Below are 15,737 nucleotides of genomic sequence, written 5' to 3'. Positions count from 1 at the left end.
ATCTCCACTGATCATTTTCCTGTCCTAAGCGCATCCCCTGCCATACCCGCGAGCCTCTTGCTCCAAATCCAGGACCATGGCCCTCCCTCCCTACCTGCGGGGCTGGGGGGGGGGGGGGGGGCGGAGCGGGGCGGGGAATGCATCGCAAAGGGGGCCGGCGCGATTCTTAGGCGGCGCTGTTGCAGTCCCTCAATCACTAGTGCGGCTGCGCGGGTGGGACCGGAAATACGGGGGGAAGGGGCGGTGCTAGGGGCCGGAAGGGCGGGAACGGGGCTAGTGTGGGGCGGGGAACTCACTGGGTCGGGTCGGGTCGGGGCTGAGGTTCTTGTGGGGGGGGGGGCTCCAGATTCGAGGTTGGGTCAAAACCCAGGCAGGCGGGAGCAGGCGCAGCCATGAGGCGGGACGTGCGCATCCTGCTGCTGGGTGAGGGTAGGTGCCTGGCCGCAGGCGGGTTGTGGGGTAGGTGGACAGGGCGCCGGACTTTAGACCTCCCGCGTCACTGCCCTCCCCCACCCACGCAGCTCAGGTGGGGAAGACATCGCTGATCCTGTCACTGGTGGGCGAGGAGTTCCCGGAGGAGGTGCGCGGCGCCGAGGGCGGAGGTAGGGGGCGGGGTTTCAGCGCCAGGGCTAGGGGGCGAGACCGGGTCATCTCTTACCTCTTACAGGTCCCAGCCCGCGCAGAGGAGATCACCATCCCTGCCGATGTCACCCCGGAGAAGGTGCCCACCCACATTGTGGATTACTCAGGTAGCAATCGCACCGGCCATAGGCTTCTTCCCCTGACCTCCCTGTAGAGGGTCTTCAGCAGGCTATCTCTCCCCTTAGAATCCGAGCAGACCGATGAGGAGCTCCAGGATGAGATCCACAAGGTTCGACATATTCCAAGCATGGCTCAGCGTTCTCAGCCACAGCTACCTTGGCCTAATCAGCTTCGCCCATTTGGGGAGCTGGATTAAGGCTCTGGGCTCTCCACAGCCTGATAATTCTTTGGTGAACTCTGAGCACCCGAGAGTTGTTGTGGCTTCCAGGACATACCCTGTTGCAGCCAGGACTTGCTAGTCCCTTCAGTAGTGCTCAGAGAGAGAAGAGACCAGATCTGTGAGGAACAGTCCCATGTCCTTCACAGCGTCCCCTTGAACCTCTGTGCTTTGGTCCTGTCTCTGTTTTGGTCCACTTTCCTGGACCTCCAAGCTGTGGTGGGGGTCATGCTTAACTGGGACTCACATAATAACAGCAGATGTGGGCCGGGGATTTAGCTCAGTGGTTTTGCCGCCTGCTGCCCAACCCGACTTCGATCCCTGGTACCAAAAAAACAAAACAAAACAAAACAAAACAAAAAATAACAGCAGATGTGTATGCCAGGACTTAGCCCCTTGTGGCATCCCCTGTGAGACCTGCACATACTGTCTTAGTCAAGGGTGCAGACACCATGAGCTGAATGGGCAGCCTCATCTCATCTCTGTCACCCTGGCTGCTTGTTGTGAGGTGAAAACGAGGTAGAGGCCATGGGTGGGTCCCTTTTTACCTACATCTCCCTAATCTAGATGATATGTTTGGCTTGAGCATTCTGGAGCTATTGACCAGACCCATGGTGCTGGGGCCTAGTGTCTGCATTGGGATCGGAGGGCTTGGGGGGAAGTCCTCTGAGACTGAGCAGTGGCTTCCAGTCCCCGGTGTGACACAGCTAGGGAGCACCTTCCCTGTAGGCACCTGGCTGGGCCAGGTTCCAGGAAGGGTGGGCTTCCTGAGCTTTGGATCCACACCTGGGACATGCCGGAGCCTTGGGTTATGTGGAATATCTTCTGGTCACCCTGCACCTTGCTGCTCCCCCTGCAGGCAAACGTGGTATGTGTTGTATATGACACGTCCAAGGAGGCTACTATTGAGAAGGTGAGCAGGAGGGGACTTCCCATCTGTCCCAGGTCCCTGTTGTTGGCACCTGGCTCAATCAGCAGCCCGTTCTCACTTAAAGCCAGATGGCATATAGTGGACCTTTGTGGTCCAAGTGGGCCCTCACCCACTCTTGTGGGTGTCTGCTGTCTGAGGGATCCCCACACTTCTGATTTGGGGTCAGTCTCCTGGGACTCCATCTCAATGGAGAGAGCCTAGAATGACCAGTCCAACTGTTTAGGCCAGCAGCTCCTTTCCTTCCCTGGCCCCAGAATCCCAGGAGGGAATGGCCAGGGGCTTGCTTGACGGCCTGGGACCCTAGTCCACTTGCGAAGGGGGGGGGGTTGCAGCTGTTTAGATCGGCTAGGGTCTCATTTGCCATCTTTTTTTCTCACTAGCTTCATTCCAGTGGCTGTAACTTTGACCCCCACTTGGCTTCGGCCTCTTCTCTCCTTGAGCTTGGTGCAAGCTCCAGGCAGACCATGGGCCAGGTAGGCAGCCTCATTTCATTGCCAGGCTTTGCCTTTCAGATCCGAACCAAATGGATCCCGCTGGTGAATGGCAGAACTGGAAGTGGGCCCAGGTAACAAGCAGGGGATACAGGGGGATCAGGGCCTACCAGCTCCCCATCCCTGATGACCGTGAGCATCTCCCCAGGGTGCCCATCATTCTGGTGGGCAACAAGTCAGACCTGCGGCCAGGAAGCAGCATGGAGGCTGTGCTGCCCATCATGAGCCAGTTTCCTGAGATAGAGACCTGTGTGGAGGTGAGCAGATATGTGGAGAAGGAGGAAAGGAGGAGGGGACTTGGGTGAGAACAGGAATGTGGAGACTCTGCAGCAGGTGCCTGTGCGGGGCAAGCCTGACCCCTCTATGTTTTCCTTGGGTACCTCCCGGGTCCTGTCTTGTCCTGTACTCTCCCAGTGTTCAGCCAAGCACCTGAGGAACATCTCAGAGTTGTTCTACTATGCCCAGAAGGCTGTTCTGCACCCCACACCCCCCCTCTATGACTCTGAGACAAAGCAGGTGAGTGGTAGGTGAGAACACCACACTCTGCCCTAAGCTCTTTTGGGTATTGGGTGGGGAGAGTAAGCAAGGTGGGTGGCAGGGCAGACCAGGTGAAGGCCACCTGCAGCACTGAGCTGGTGTCCCTGCAGCTGAGGCCCAAGTGTGCCCAGGCCCTTACACGCATCTTCAGGCTCTCGGATCAGGACCTGGACAACTCGCTTAGTGATGAGGAGCTCAATGCTTTCCAGGTGTGCACCCTGCCCCATGATACCTACCCCCAGGCCTCAATCACTATCAGTGATGTGACCTGGCAACCAAGGGCAACTAGCTGATCTGAAGCAACTTCTTCTTGGAAGCAGAAGTCCTGCTTTGGCCACCCCTTGGCCCCACAGGCCTTGGAGGATGTAAAGAGGGTGGTATGCAAGAATGTGCCAGGTGGCGTGCAGGATGACCGGCTGACGCTGGATGGTAAGGCAGATGTCCTGCTCAGGCCGTGGTGTGGGGAGTGGGGTGTGCTATGGTGGATGCTACCTCCTCTGGTCCCCCCCAGGTTTCCTCTTCCTGAACACACTCTTCATCCAGCGTGGCCGGCATGAGACCACATGGGCCATCCTACGGCGCTTTGGCTACAGTGACATGTTGGAGCTGACCACTGACTACCTCTTCCCACCGTGAGTAGCGGGTGGGATGGGGGATCGACCCTTCCAGGGGCAAAGTAGGAATGTGCCCTACTGTACTGGCTTCCTGGCCCAAGTCTGCCTCAAACCCCTTGGTGTCTACAGAGTACAGATTGAGGGACTCTGGGCCCATATCAGGGCTCTGATATGGGATGGTCCCTGTGACCTAGGGACTCAGCCAGGCCTCCCACACACCAGAGACCAACACTACCCTCCTTGGTTGCTCCCAGCTATGGGATGAGGGGCTTCAGGAGCCCTGGGAGGCCTGACTGCACAGATGGGGTAAGCAGGGTGACACCAGGAGGTGTGCCAGCACAGAGTACAGGGTCCCCTGGGAACCGGATGAGTATGGTGTCCCCCACAGGCTCCACGTGCCCCCTGGCTGTACCACTGAACTTAACCACCATGGCTACCAGTTTGTGCAACAAGTGTTTGAGAAGCATGACCAGGTGAGCCCCACCACTCTTGCCAGCCCCTGCCAACTGCCCAGCACACGTCACCTCCACCCTCTGCTCCCAGGACTGTGATGGTGCCCTCTCGAGGGAGGAGCTGCAAAACCTCTTCAGCGTGTTCCCAGTGGCCCCCTGGGGTCCTGAGCTTCCTTACACTGTTCGCACCAATGCAGGCCGGCTTCCTCTGCATGGGTACCTCTGCCAGTGGACGTAAGTACAGCCCTCAACACCCATCTACACCGGCCCGCCTGCACCTTCCTCACTGTGACACTGTGCCTCCCATCTACCCAGCCTGGTGACCTACTTGGATGTCCAGCGCTCCCTCGAACATCTTGGCTACCTGGGGTACCCCACCCTGTGTGAGCAGAACTCACAGGTTCAGGCCATCACAGGTGGGCACCCACCCCCTGGGTCTTGGGCTCGGCTCTCCCTGGAGCCCCCCCTCATCTGAGGTCACCCTTTCAGTCACCCGTGAGAAGAGGCTGGACCAAGAGAAGGGGCAAACACAGCGGAATGTCCTCATGTGCAAGGTGGTGGGGGCCCAAGGAGTGGGCAAGTCCTCCTTCCTGCAGGCCTTCCTTGGCCACAGCCTGGGGGTGAGTGTCTGTGGGAACCACTACCCCCAACATGGGGGAGGCTCTAGGGCAGGAGAGTACACTTAAGGAATGTTGGGGCCGTTGAGCATCATGGTCTCCCTCCTGCCTCTCAGCACCAGGATACCAAGCCATTCCCCCAGGGATCTCCTGTCTACGCCATTGACACAGTACAGGTCAACGGGCAAGAGAAATACCTGATTGTGAGTGCCAGCCACATACTCTGACCCTGAAGGTGGGCTGGGACACCCTCATGCCCATCCCCCCACCTTGTGGAGCTTTCTCAGGGTACCCCTGGGAAACCCAGTCCTTGGGAACATGCTCTGAGGTCACCGTCTATCCCAGCTGTGTGAAGTAAGCACAGACAGCCTGCTGGCCACCTTGCCCGATGCTGCCTGTGACGTTGCTTGCCTGATGTTCGATGGCAGTGACCCTACGTCTTTTCTCTACTGTGCCAGCATCTACAAGGCAAGGCAGGGGCTGGGGCCTGCTGGAGAGCACAGCTTAGGTGGGGTAAACAGTGAGCTCAGCTTTCACACAGCCCATCTCCCACAGCGCCATTACATGGACGGCCAGACTCCCTGCCTCTTTGTCTCCTCCAAGGCTGACCTGCCTGAAGGTGTTGTCCCACCAGGCCTGTCACCGGCTGAGTTTTGCCACCGGCACCGGCTGCTCGCCCCAGCCCAGTTCTCCTGCAAAGGCCCAGCCCTGCCAAACACTGACATCTTTACCCAGCTGGCCACCATGGCTGCATTCCCGTGGGTTCCTGCACCACAGCTATGGGGAGGGTGGCCTGTCCTGTCCCAGAGCCATTGGTGTCTGCTACTGGGTGTGCTGGGGTCAGGCTGTAGGGTGGGGCTGTGTGGCCTGGCCTCTGCTGAGACAAAGTGGAGGGTTGCAGCAGCAAGAGTGCAGGCACAAACCCTGAGTACCCCTCTTTCCTGCAGACATCTGGCTCACACAGAACTGCACCCCACCTCCTTCTGGCTCCGGGGGATGCTGGTAGCTGTCGGAGCCACTGTGGCAGCAGTTCTCAGTTTCTCACTCTACAAGGTCCTGGTGAAGAGCCGATGATGGCCTGGAAACCCTAACACAGCCTGCTATTGGCGCCTTGGGGTCAGCATGGCCTGTGTGTTGTGTGTTTTCAGCCCCACAGCATGTCTGCAGGAACCCTAAAGCACTGGTGTATGACTACTGCTTGGGGAGCATCTGTCTTTCTAAACCTTTGCTTCTGAAGACAGGCCACCCCAGGCTGGGCTTTGTTCTGCCATGCCATGCCCTCGTTCCTGCTTGGCCTGATGGTGGGGAGCAAGTGTACTGTCCGTGCATGGCCTCACCCTTGCAGGTACCTGTAAGTGGGAGACAGGTAATGGGCGAGGAAGTAGGTGACCAGACCTGGGGTTCTCAGGTCTTCCTGCCTCCTCCTTGGCCTAGGTGGTCAGAGGGTATGCAGGGGCCAGAGGAGGTGGCCAGAACAGGAAGTGGCTAGACTGAGTGCAGCCCCTACCTTTCTGTCCAGTTAAGAGCCTTGCCCATGGCCACATCCACAGCAGAAGACAGATTGGGTTTCCAAATTAAACTTCTGTCCTTTCCAGTTCTTGCTTCTCCATTTCTGAAGACAGCTTTTCTTGAATCAATCTAAGATACATGCTTTGTTTTGGTGTGGGCTGGAAATGTCACCTGACCTGCATATACCTCCCATTCCCCTGTCCCCATTCCAAAGCCTCACTCAAGCCAGTGTATGGCAAATGGCCTCTGGAGGGTGCAGTCATGCCCAGCTATGGTCCAGGAGCATCAAAGTTCATCAGTCTTGAGATCTCAGGGTCATGGTTCCTTGTGGGGACAGTACCTTCTCTGGGAATGTAACTTTCCCTGCCTAAGGTCTTTCTACCCTTCTCCAAGACTGGATGTTCCCCCTTACTGCCCACTCCCTACACTCCAGGCCGGGGCTGTTCTGAGATGAAGCTGTTGTCACGAAGTGCCAGGAATAGGATAGCTGTGGAACGCTGGCCTAAGCGGGAAGCACAGCCAAGATGACCCACAACACAACCATGCTTCAGTACCTACAGACAAGTGTCTACATGCTTCTCCCAGCTAGATACCCTCCAGCCCACAGCCATGACTGAATCTGAGGGTCTGGATTTGGGCCTGAGTTCATTTTGGAGAAGGGCAGGATACTATTTATAGTCTGTTTTATCTCCCAGAGGCCAGGAGTGATGACACCATTGCATCTCTGCTACAGCCGGCAGGATCCAGGGAGGGTTTGCCATGTTCTGTACACCCCCTTGGTCTGCCACCTCCCTGGTTGGAGAGGTCTCTGCCCTTACTAGCAGCAGGTACTCCCCTTATCCCTGCTGCATCCCTACCTTTGGGGGTACTCTGCTCCTGGCCCTGGGGCTTCAGGAGTGACTCAGCATGTAATTTGGTTTTGGATGCTGTATGGGGACAGTTAAGAGCAGGGCCTTCTCTACATTTGCCACCTGACTCGAAGTTGCATGGGGCCTCCTTGCAGCAGTGCTAGGAATAAGAGTGGATGTCTCTAGAAGGCATACTGGCACTTTCAAGAGAGCTCTGGGCAGAAACTAGACCATAGGAACCACAGGGTTACAAGCAGCGGAGTCTCGGGCAACTGGGTGGCTTGAGAAGGCTTCCCGGAGGAGGTGACGTTTGTGCTGAGTGTTGGTTTGAGAAGGCTGACACGGCGCTCAAAGCGTCTCGCAGCGGAAGTTTTAGGTGCAGCAACTTACTGGGAGGAGCTTCTGCACCGCGGTGCGCGACAGCGGTGCCCCAGGACTGGGACGGCGCTGAGTGGTCCTGTGCCTGCCTCGGGTGTGCGTGTGGGGCGCGTGCGTGCAGGGGCGCTGTGTGCGCGAGTGCGCGGCACCGTGACGTGGTGGCCCGAGAGCGGCGCGCACTGAACAGAGCAGGCAGAGCGGGCCGGCCGGGGCGGAGCGGAGCCGTCCGCAGAGCAGCCCCTCCCGGCCTCGGCCGACCCCGGCCCCCGGCCCGGCTCTATGGACAGGAGCTCTCTGCTGCAGCTTATCCAGGAGCAGGTGCGTGGAGTAGGGGCCGCGCCGCTACCGGCTCCTTTCCGTTAAGGGGCTGGGGCGGGGGGAACTGGGCACGGGGAGCCCCCCCCCCGCGCCTACGCCCCTTTGCAACAGGACCTCGGGCCCTGGCCGGCCTTGGAGGAAAGCAGGGTGGAAGGGTGGGTGTTCTCTGAGGGGCGGATCTTCTCAGGACTGGTGGGTGGGACCTGAAGTAGGGTGTGAGATACCCTGGGGAGCTTAGGTGCAGCAGGCCTAGGACCTGTGACCAGCCAGGGTCCCAGGAACCAGCCTGCAGATCCCAGCCACCCCTCAGCCCCGGGCCTGCGGCTCCTTCACCGCAGCAGCTGGATCCTGAGAACACAGGCTTCATTGGCGCAGACACCTTCGCTGGTCTGGTGCACAGCCATGAGCTGCCCCTGGACCCAGCCAAGCTGGACATGCTGGTGGCCCTGGCCCAGAGCAACGATCGGGGCCAGATCTGCTACCAGGAGCTGGTGGACCTGGTCAGTGCCATGGTGGATGGGGAGTAGGGGCGGGGGCCACACCTGGGCAGGCATAGCACTCTGGGCAAAGCAGGTGGTTGGGTGGCCTCCCCCTGGGTGGCCTCTCTCTCTCTCTCCTTGTGGGTATGGGCAGGATCTCCAACCCACAAGGGCAGGGGTGCCCTAGGGGTGTTACTGTAGCCCACACTCGGGCCCCTGCCCCCCAGATCAGCAGCAAGCGCTCCAGTAGCTTCAAGAGGGCCATCGCTAATGGACAGCGGGCGCTGCCCCGAGACGGGCTGCTGGACGAGCCAGGGCTGGGTGTCTACAAGCGGTTTGTGCGCTATGTGGCCTATGAGATCCTGCCCTGTGAGGTGGACCGCCGCTGGTACTTCTACAGGCACCGCAGCTGCCCGCCCCCCGTGTTCATGGCCTCAGTCACTCTTGCCCAGGTGGGCTGCCCACCCAACACCCCGGGAGCCTTGAGAATCCCTGGCCCTGATGAACTATACTGTGTCTGCAGATTGTTGTGTTCCTGTGTTATGGGGCCCGCCTCAACAAGTGGGTGCTGCAAACCTACCACCCTGAATACATGAAGAGCCCCCTTGTGTACCACCCTGGGCACCGTGCCCGTGCGTGGCGCTTCCTCACTTACATGTTCATGCACGTTGGGTGAGTGGGGAGCCAGCTGGTGAACCCCTCCAGCACCCTGCTCCTTCAATCAAGGCTCAGCCTAGGGGAGAGGAAGCATGAGGCAGGCTGAGGGCAGGCTACACCGCTGACCGCACCCCTCTTGCTTATTTGCCCCCATGTGGCCAGGCTGGAACAGCTGGGGTTCAATGCTCTCCTGCAGCTGATGATCGGGGTGCCCCTGGAGATGGTGCATGGCCTACTCCGCATCAGCCTGCTCTACCTGGCAGGCGTGCTGGCAGGTGAGGCGGGCACGGGCCCCCTGCCCACCTTACTGGCTGGCTGTGCCCTCACCCCTGCCTCTGCTTATGCAGGCTCCCTGACTGTCTCCATCACCGACATGCGTGCCCCTGTAGTGGGGGGCTCTGGCGGGGTCTATGCCCTGTGCTCAGCACATTTGGCCAACGTTGTCATGGTAACTGGGCCGCCTGGCAGGGTTGTGGGAAGGGCCCCACCTGGCCCGCCTCACGGCCTCTCTGTCTGCATGCCCCCCTCAGAACTGGGCTGGGATGAGGTGTCCCTACAAGCTGCTGAGGATGGTGTTGGCCCTGGTGTGCAGTGAGTAGGGGGCCGGGTGGGGGCTGGGGACCTTCAGCCTGCAGATGGGCACCTCCCACCTGTTGCTCCCTCTGCAGTGAGCTCCGAGGTGGGCCGGGCTGTGTGGCTGCGCTTCTCCCCGCCACTGCCTGCCTCAGGCCCACAGCCCAGCTTCATGGCGCACCTGGCAGGTGCAGTGGTGGGGGTGAGCATGGGCCTCACCATCCTGCGCAGCTACGAGGAGCGCCTGCAGGACCAGTGTGGCTGGTGGGTGGTGCTGCTTGCCTATGGCACCTTCTTGCTCTTCGCTATCTTCTGGAACGTCTTCGCCTATGACCTGCTGGGTGCCCACATCCCCCCACCACCCTGACCTGCTGCTCCCCAGGGCCAGAGGGGCATGTGGTGTCCAGCCACCAGGCAGGTCTGCACACCTGCCCCCCCCCGTGAGTGGACATCTCAGGGCTGCTTCTCCTCACAGGTGCAGGTGGGCCCTGTAGTCCACCAGCTGAGGCTGAGTCTCACTTCAGCCCTGGCCGCCCCTCCCAGGCCTGGGGGGGGGAGGTCCCCAAGGGTGGTCCCAAAGGAGACCCAATCCCATCCATTCCACCCCAGGACTTGCAGTCTGAGCCTTTTTGAATGAATAAATATTTTACACTCCACTAGGTAGTTATCCTGGGGCTCTGGAGGCTTGTCTACTCCCACCCTGCTAACAGACCTCAAGGGATGCACTCACCATGATGAGGGCCTGGGTTTCCATCCCCCTTTCCCCTCTGTACCTGCCAAGAGGTGCTAGTTATTCCACACTGCTAGAATAACTGTGTAGGTCCCAGAGCACCAGGGGAGGGACTGGGTTCCTGGTCAGGCTGAGTTTAGCAAGCTTTTATTGAGCTCTGGGGACACTTAGCCTCTTATTCAGCCAGCCTGCTGTCCAGAAACCTGTACCCTGATGTCTCATGACAGATGAGGAGGCAGGATTTAGGCCACATCCAAGTTCATTTGGTGTGAGTCCTGTGCTTTTTGGCTTGCCTTGCACTTGCATCCTTGCACGAGACCATGCTAGTGCCAAGGTCAGGCAGCATGTCCAGGCACAGCTTCTGCTGCATAGCCCAACTCTATAGTGCCGTTTCCACAAGGTGAGAAGTCCATGGCCCTGAGGCACTGGCTGGGAGGGACCCAGGGAGTTTGGGGCCCAAGGTCACCAGCCACCTCCTCCACCCGGACTGGGATCTTGGATGTACTCCTAGCCCACCAGTAGTCCACGTTGGCTTAGGGCTGTGACACGCAACTTGCACCTGGCCCAGGTACAGCAGTACTGCGTGAGAATATACTGCAGGGCTAGCAGGCCAGGCACTACACCCACTGCCTCACTGGACATGAAGGCTACCACCTCCAGAGCTCCAGCCTCCACGACAGTTATAGACTGTAGCTCTCGCGATAACATCCTGTAGCTCCTGACCAGGACCCTGCAACACACCATCTGCACATCTCACAGGCAAAGACGCCAGAACCTAAGTTGCACCCAGGCACAACGGAGGTGGTGATGGGGCCCATGCCTCGGAGGACGCACAGCTTTGTGTCTGCATCTCTCGAGTCTGGCAGGAGGAAGGCGGTGGCTGAGCGATGCACCACCAGCTCTGGGGGGTTGACGGCCCCCACTGCTGCAATGCGCCTTACCCCTCTACGAGTCAGGAGTCCCCGGTGCTAGACCTGGACCTCCTAGGGAAGCTTGCCCGCCAAAGACCCGCCCCTTCACGAGGCCACGCCCCAGAAGCCCCGCCTGTAGGTCACGTCTAGGAAGAAGCTCCACCTCTCCTCGTGGCCCCTCCCCTCCCCGTTAGTTTCCCCGCCACCAGTCCCTGCAAATCCTGAGTCCTGTGCTTCTCCGCTTTGCACCAAATGACCGTGGGCAGCTCCTCCCGAAAGACGGTGAGGGGAGTCCGGGCCGTGGACTCCCGCCTGGTTATCGGCCTTGTCCTCGACGAATTACCAGCGGCCCATGACCTCCAGCCGCCCACGTACGGCTTTGAACGCCCGCAGAACCTCTCCGTGGAGTGTCCGGACGGCGGCCCAGGGACTTGGGTCCTCGCACACCCTCAGCACTCTGGCGGTCGCTAAGTCCTCGCGGCGTGGAGTCCAGGTCGAGTCCTACAGGGCGGGGCCGGACTCGGGAGGCGGGGCCCAATGAGTGCCTGGACTCTCTGGCGCTGCCCCGCCCGAGGTCACGTGGCCTCCCACCAGCCCCGCCCCACACCGGAAGTTCCGGTGGTGGATTGCCGGACCGGGCCAAGCGGGTCGCGCCGCGGGCTGCGGGCGCACGGCGGCCGGGCACGGACCCTGGGAACAGCCCGGGCCGTGCCGCGCGGCGCCATGAAGGGCAAGGAGGAGAAAGAGGGTGGCGCGCGGATGGGCGCTGGCGGCGGCAGCCCGGAGAAGAGCCCGAGCGCGCAGGAGCTCAAGGAACAGGGCAACCGGCTCTTCGTGGGCCGCAAATACCCGGAGGCGGCGGCCTGCTACGGCCGCGCCATCGTGAGTGCGGGGTGGGGAGGCGGGCGGATCTGGCGTTCCTCTCAGCCCTGCCACCGAAGCTCGCAGCGACCTTGTTCCGCGGGCGCCCGGGCGCGGCTCTGGAGTCCGTGCTAGACGCCCTGGAACTGGCAGGTGGGATGAACGGGTGAAATGTTTAGGGCTGGCTAGGCTGGAGGCCGCGTACTCCTGCCCCTTGAGGACCCTAGGTCCAAAGTTAACCGTACAGGTTTGAGGAACTTCCCCTTACAAAATCAACTGAAGTTGAGAGTGGGCCGAGCCAGGATTCCGGCGTTGACAACTGAGAAACTTCTAGGTTTTCATTCCAGCCATCAGCTCCCAAGCTGGGACAGAATCTGGGGTATTTGGGTGTGAGAGAGAATGGCCGAGCCCACATCTTCACACCACCTGACCTTTGTCTCCAGACCCGGAATCCCTTGGTGGCAGTGTACTACACCAACCGAGCTCTGTGCTACTTGAAAATGCAGCAGCCTGAACAAGCACTGGCTGACTGTCGGCGGGCCCTGGAACTGGACGGACAGTCTGTGAAGGCGCACTTCTTCCTGGGGCAGTGCCAGCTGGAGATGGAGAATTACGACGAGGCTATTGCCAATCTGCAACGAGGTGAAGTGACAAGTTGTCTGGTCACAGGGCATACTGGTCTAGGAGGTTGGACCAGCCCAAGTGTGACCTAACAACTGCATTTTCCCAGCCTACAGCCTGGCCAAAGAGCAGCGGCTCAACTTTGGGGATGACATTCCTAGCGCTCTTCGTATTGCCAAGAAGAAGCGCTGGAACAGCATTGAAGAGCGGCGCATCCACCAAGAGAGTGAGCTGCACTCGTACCTCGCTCGGCTCATCACTGCTGAGCGTGAGAGGTGGGCCCCTCCCCTACCAGGCCACCCTCTCACAGGTTAAGCTGAGTAACCAATACAAGTGTTTATTGAAAGGCTGACATGGGTGCACAGAAAGCTGACAGGGAAGAGCTTGAGGTGGGAGTGGGCTCTGATCTCCTGGCCAGGTTCATCTCTGACCAGCTCCTGGTCGATCCTCAGGGAGCTGGAAGAATGTCAGCGAAATCACGAGGGTGACGAGGATGATGGCCATATCCGAGCCCAGCAGGCCTGCATTGAGGCCAAGCACGTGAGGGTGCCCTAGGCCCACATGAGGGTCTGTGTGTGTGTGCGTGCATGTAACTGAGGATGCCCTGGCCCACAGGTGAATCTGTCCCTATGGTACTATGGTAACAGTGCCCTGGTTCATGTTGGTATGTGTGTTCTAAGTGTGAAGAATGTTCAGGTGGCCCACACACAGTACTCAATTCTTTGCAGGATAAATACATGGCGGACATGGATGAGCTCTTCTCTCAGGTAGATGAAAAGAGAAAGGTGAGCATTTTCTCTGAAAGTTGTGAGTAGCAAGTGCTGAAGCAGTGTTCCTTTCCTGGTTCCTGACACTGTCCCTATGTGCTGTAGAAGCGAGATATCCCCGACTATTTGTGTGGCAAGATCAGCTTCGAGCTGATGAGGGAACCCTGTATCACACCAAGTGGCATCACCTATGACCGAAAGGACATTGAGGAGCATCTGCAGGTAAGGGCCAAGAGCCTCAGAACCAGGGCTGGAGGCACAGACTGACACATGGAGCACTCTGACCCTGTTGTCACTGCAGCGTGTGGGACACTTTGATCCTGTGACCCGGAGCCCCCTGACCCAGGAACAGCTCATCCCTAATCTGGCTATGAAGGAGGTCATTGACGCATTCATCTCTGAGAACGGCTGGGTGGAGGACTACTGAGGCCCATTGCTCCATCCTGCTTGATAATCCTGGCTCAGGAAGGTCTTGAGGCAGAAGCCCCAGTTCCTGTACATAATTTGTGTCGCTGTGCCTGCCCCCATCAGTTCTGCTGGTGGGCTCTGGACTGCTACCCCTCTCAGCATAGCCTTTGCCAGGCCGTGAGCCTCTTGTCTTCTTTCTGGGCTGGAAAAGCAGATGGGGGTGGGTTGGGTTGAAGCTGCCATTGCTGCCACTGTTCCTGTAATAAAATTTGTGACCAGTACATGGGCACATCCTGGTGTGTGTGGGCCTGCCTCTTCTGGCTAGCCAAGGAAGGTGGAGATGAAGACACTGGTGTCAAGATTGAGTGTAGCGTGCCACCAGCGGTCAGGGAAATACAGCACCTGGGGAGGGGAGCACAGGGTTTAGTTGGGGAACTTTTGGCCTGGTAAGGCTCCCTCCTGCCAGCTACTGACCTCACCAGCCTGAATGGTACACTCCAGGGGCCTTTCAGATGGTGCCAAGGCTGGGTATGTGTCCCGAAGCCAGGTCAGTGTGGTCTTGTTGGGGTGGAACTCGGGGGTCTTCTCAGGTGGGTAGAGGAACCAGTGCTGGGGGCAGGATTGTAAAGTCACTCTTGTGTTGTAATCTGCACACCCCAAGCCTCATCACTACCATGTGCTAACCTTACGGCCATAGATCATCTCCGAGAATCCAGGCCCATGCCAGTGGAAGGGCACCCCAGAGCCAGCTCCTGTGGGGTCAGTGATGAGATGGTGACTAAATTTATTCTCTACTGGCCACCTTATACCTCCTGATCCTGAGGAGAACACACCTGCAATTCCGAAGCTATAAGCAGGAGTGGTTCCCAGCAAATGAAACGGAGGTGGGGAGTAGTGCTTAAATAATGATGCCCACTCTGTGAAGTTGTTGTCCCCAAAAAAGTACAGAGTATCTGTCAACAGGAAAAATAAGGGGTAGGGATCCTGGCACCTGGGACACCCAGGTGCCCCACTCCCACTGCTGCCCAAGGCTAGCTTACCGTTGCCCAGAGAAGCAGGGTCTTGGGGATGTAGCAGCTGCTCTACATATTGCTGGAAGGGTAGGTCCACTGTGGGAAAGCACGTAGTGAGAACCAGCTGGTTCTACCTTTAGGATGTTGGCAAGCAGGCAAGCCCTGAAGAGATGGGGCAGCTCACCTTTCTGGTAAGAGTAGGTGTTGGCGGTGCTGAGCCGAACCAAGTGGTCCCCAAAGGTAGCCAACAGACTCTCTCGCGAGCACAGGGCCCGAAACCTCTGCGGGGGTTGGGAGGCAATTTAGCAGCTGAGCGAGCAGGGCCAGCTGCCCGCGATGGGCTTCAGCACTCACCGAGTTATCCGTGAGTCCCTGTAGGATGACGGGCCTGAGGAAGGCGTAGCTGGGGGAAAAAAGGGCAACGTCGAGCTCAGGTCATGTGCGCCCATGGCCCGGACGCACGCTGAAGGTTGGGGAAGGGGGCCAGAGCATTAGCGTTCTGATGCCGGCGAACCCGGGTGGAAGAGTAGGGCACACGTACTGCTGCACGAACTCAGCGTAGGTGAGGTCGGAGCGGCGCTCCACGGTGCAGCGTTCCTCCACGGCTACGTCTGGCCCCGGCCCAGCCTGCCGCCTGGAGACACATAGGGTCAGCATGGCTCGCCCTCCGCCCCACGCCATCCCCGCGCTCCAGCCCGCCCTGCGCCGCTCACCAGCCCCCGCCGTCAGCTGCCTCCGAGCAGAGCCGAGCCAACACCAGCAGCCAGAGCTCAAGCAGCATAGGCAGCCGCACCCCCACAGCCATGGCCCGCCGCCGAAGCGCAGCACGCCGGGAACTCCCTGCCTGCAAGCCAATGGCCAGTAGCTCTGTCGTCGTGGCAACGGGTCCGCTCCCGGAAGCGGCCTTCTTCAGCCCGCCCCGAAAGAAGCAGTTCCGGTAGACACGCGAAGAGCACACTGAGCTGCTATTGGCTACTGTAGTTACTATGACGATACTGACCCGGCCAGAACCCCTTGCCCTCCTTCCCGCGGAGTAATTGCCA

At 59.3% G+C, this 15,737-nt stretch overlaps 4 protein-coding genes across 19 annotated transcripts; 3 read left to right on the top strand and 1 right to left on the bottom strand.

Annotated features, from left to right (window-relative positions):
- The first annotated feature begins 248 nt into the window (after nt 1-248).
- Nucleotides 249-6,215, top strand: Rhot2 (ras homolog family member T2). Of its 10 annotated transcripts, none has more exons than XM_004873803.4 (19): nt 249-423; nt 522-580; nt 668-749; nt 828-871; nt 1,839-1,892; nt 2,423-2,475; nt 2,550-2,658; nt 2,816-2,917; nt 3,049-3,147; nt 3,259-3,367; nt 3,450-3,570; nt 3,941-4,025; nt 4,096-4,238; nt 4,320-4,420; nt 4,494-4,624; nt 4,738-4,824; nt 4,967-5,089; nt 5,177-5,379; nt 5,569-6,215. In XM_004873803.4, exons 1-19 carry the CDS (start codon nt 393-395, stop codon nt 5,693-5,695), a joined length of 1,863 nt encoding a protein of 620 aa, XP_004873860.1. In that variant the 5' UTR covers nt 249-392; the 3' UTR covers nt 5,696-6,215. The 10 variants fall into 10 exon arrangements, with proteins under 10 accessions (XP_004873860.1, XP_021107036.1, XP_004873859.1 ...); XM_021251377.2 differs by having other exon boundaries at nt 259-429; nt 5,225-5,379; XM_004873802.4 differs by having other exon boundaries at nt 259-429.
- A 192-nt stretch (nt 6,216-6,407) lies between these two features.
- Nucleotides 6,408-10,039, top strand: Rhbdl1 (rhomboid like 1). 5 transcript variants are annotated; one of them, XM_013068889.3, is made up of 8 exons: nt 6,408-7,674; nt 8,013-8,174; nt 8,381-8,605; nt 8,677-8,825; nt 8,973-9,085; nt 9,158-9,258; nt 9,341-9,401; nt 9,572-10,039. In XM_013068889.3, exons 1-8 carry the CDS (start codon nt 7,636-7,638, stop codon nt 9,748-9,750), a joined length of 1,029 nt encoding a protein of 342 aa, XP_012924343.1. In that variant the 5' UTR covers nt 6,408-7,635; the 3' UTR covers nt 9,751-10,039. The 5 variants fall into 5 exon arrangements, with proteins under 5 accessions (XP_012924343.1, XP_004873867.1, XP_012924345.1 ...); XM_004873810.4 differs by having other exon boundaries at nt 9,479-10,039; XM_013068891.3 differs by lacking the exon at nt 8,381-8,605 and having other exon boundaries at nt 9,479-10,039.
- Nucleotides 10,040-10,268: 229 nt separating this feature from the next.
- On the top strand, nt 10,269-13,962 carry Stub1 (STIP1 homology and U-box containing protein 1). 2 transcript variants are annotated; one of them, XM_004873819.4, is made up of 7 exons: nt 10,269-11,906; nt 12,329-12,527; nt 12,616-12,781; nt 12,959-13,046; nt 13,235-13,291; nt 13,379-13,495; nt 13,575-13,962. In XM_004873819.4, exons 1-7 carry the CDS (start codon nt 11,562-11,564, stop codon nt 13,698-13,700), a joined length of 1,098 nt encoding a protein of 365 aa, XP_004873876.3. In that variant the 5' UTR covers nt 10,269-11,561; the 3' UTR covers nt 13,701-13,962. The 2 variants fall into 2 exon arrangements, with proteins under 2 accessions (XP_004873876.3, XP_087058918.1); XM_087202792.1 differs by having other exon boundaries at nt 10,297-11,517.
- Nucleotides 12,824-15,646, bottom strand: Jmjd8 (jumonji domain containing 8). 2 transcript variants are annotated; one of them, XM_004873818.4, is made up of 9 exons: nt 15,408-15,646; nt 15,236-15,328; nt 15,049-15,097; nt 14,879-14,975; nt 14,722-14,790; nt 14,515-14,634; nt 14,366-14,433; nt 14,156-14,290; nt 12,824-14,083 (listed from the first exon to the last, which is right to left on the bottom strand). In XM_004873818.4, exons 1-9 carry the CDS (start codon nt 15,497-15,499, stop codon nt 14,003-14,005), a joined length of 804 nt encoding a protein of 267 aa, XP_004873875.1. In that variant the 5' UTR covers nt 15,500-15,646; the 3' UTR covers nt 12,824-14,002. The 2 variants fall into 2 exon arrangements, with proteins under 2 accessions (XP_004873875.1, XP_021107041.1); XM_021251382.2 differs by lacking the exon at nt 14,515-14,634.
- Nucleotides 15,647-15,737: the final 91 nt, after the last annotated feature.

The sequence above is a fragment of the Heterocephalus glaber genome, unplaced genomic scaffold, assembly GCF_053883595.1.
Source record: "Heterocephalus glaber isolate CG9 unplaced genomic scaffold, H.glaber_assembly_v1.0 deba00001781, whole genome shotgun sequence".
Lineage (NCBI taxonomy): Eukaryota > Metazoa > Chordata > Mammalia > Rodentia > Bathyergidae > Heterocephalus > Heterocephalus glaber.
The sequence above is the reverse complement of the archived record's forward strand: the minus strand, read 5'-3'. Positions and strand labels throughout refer to the sequence as shown.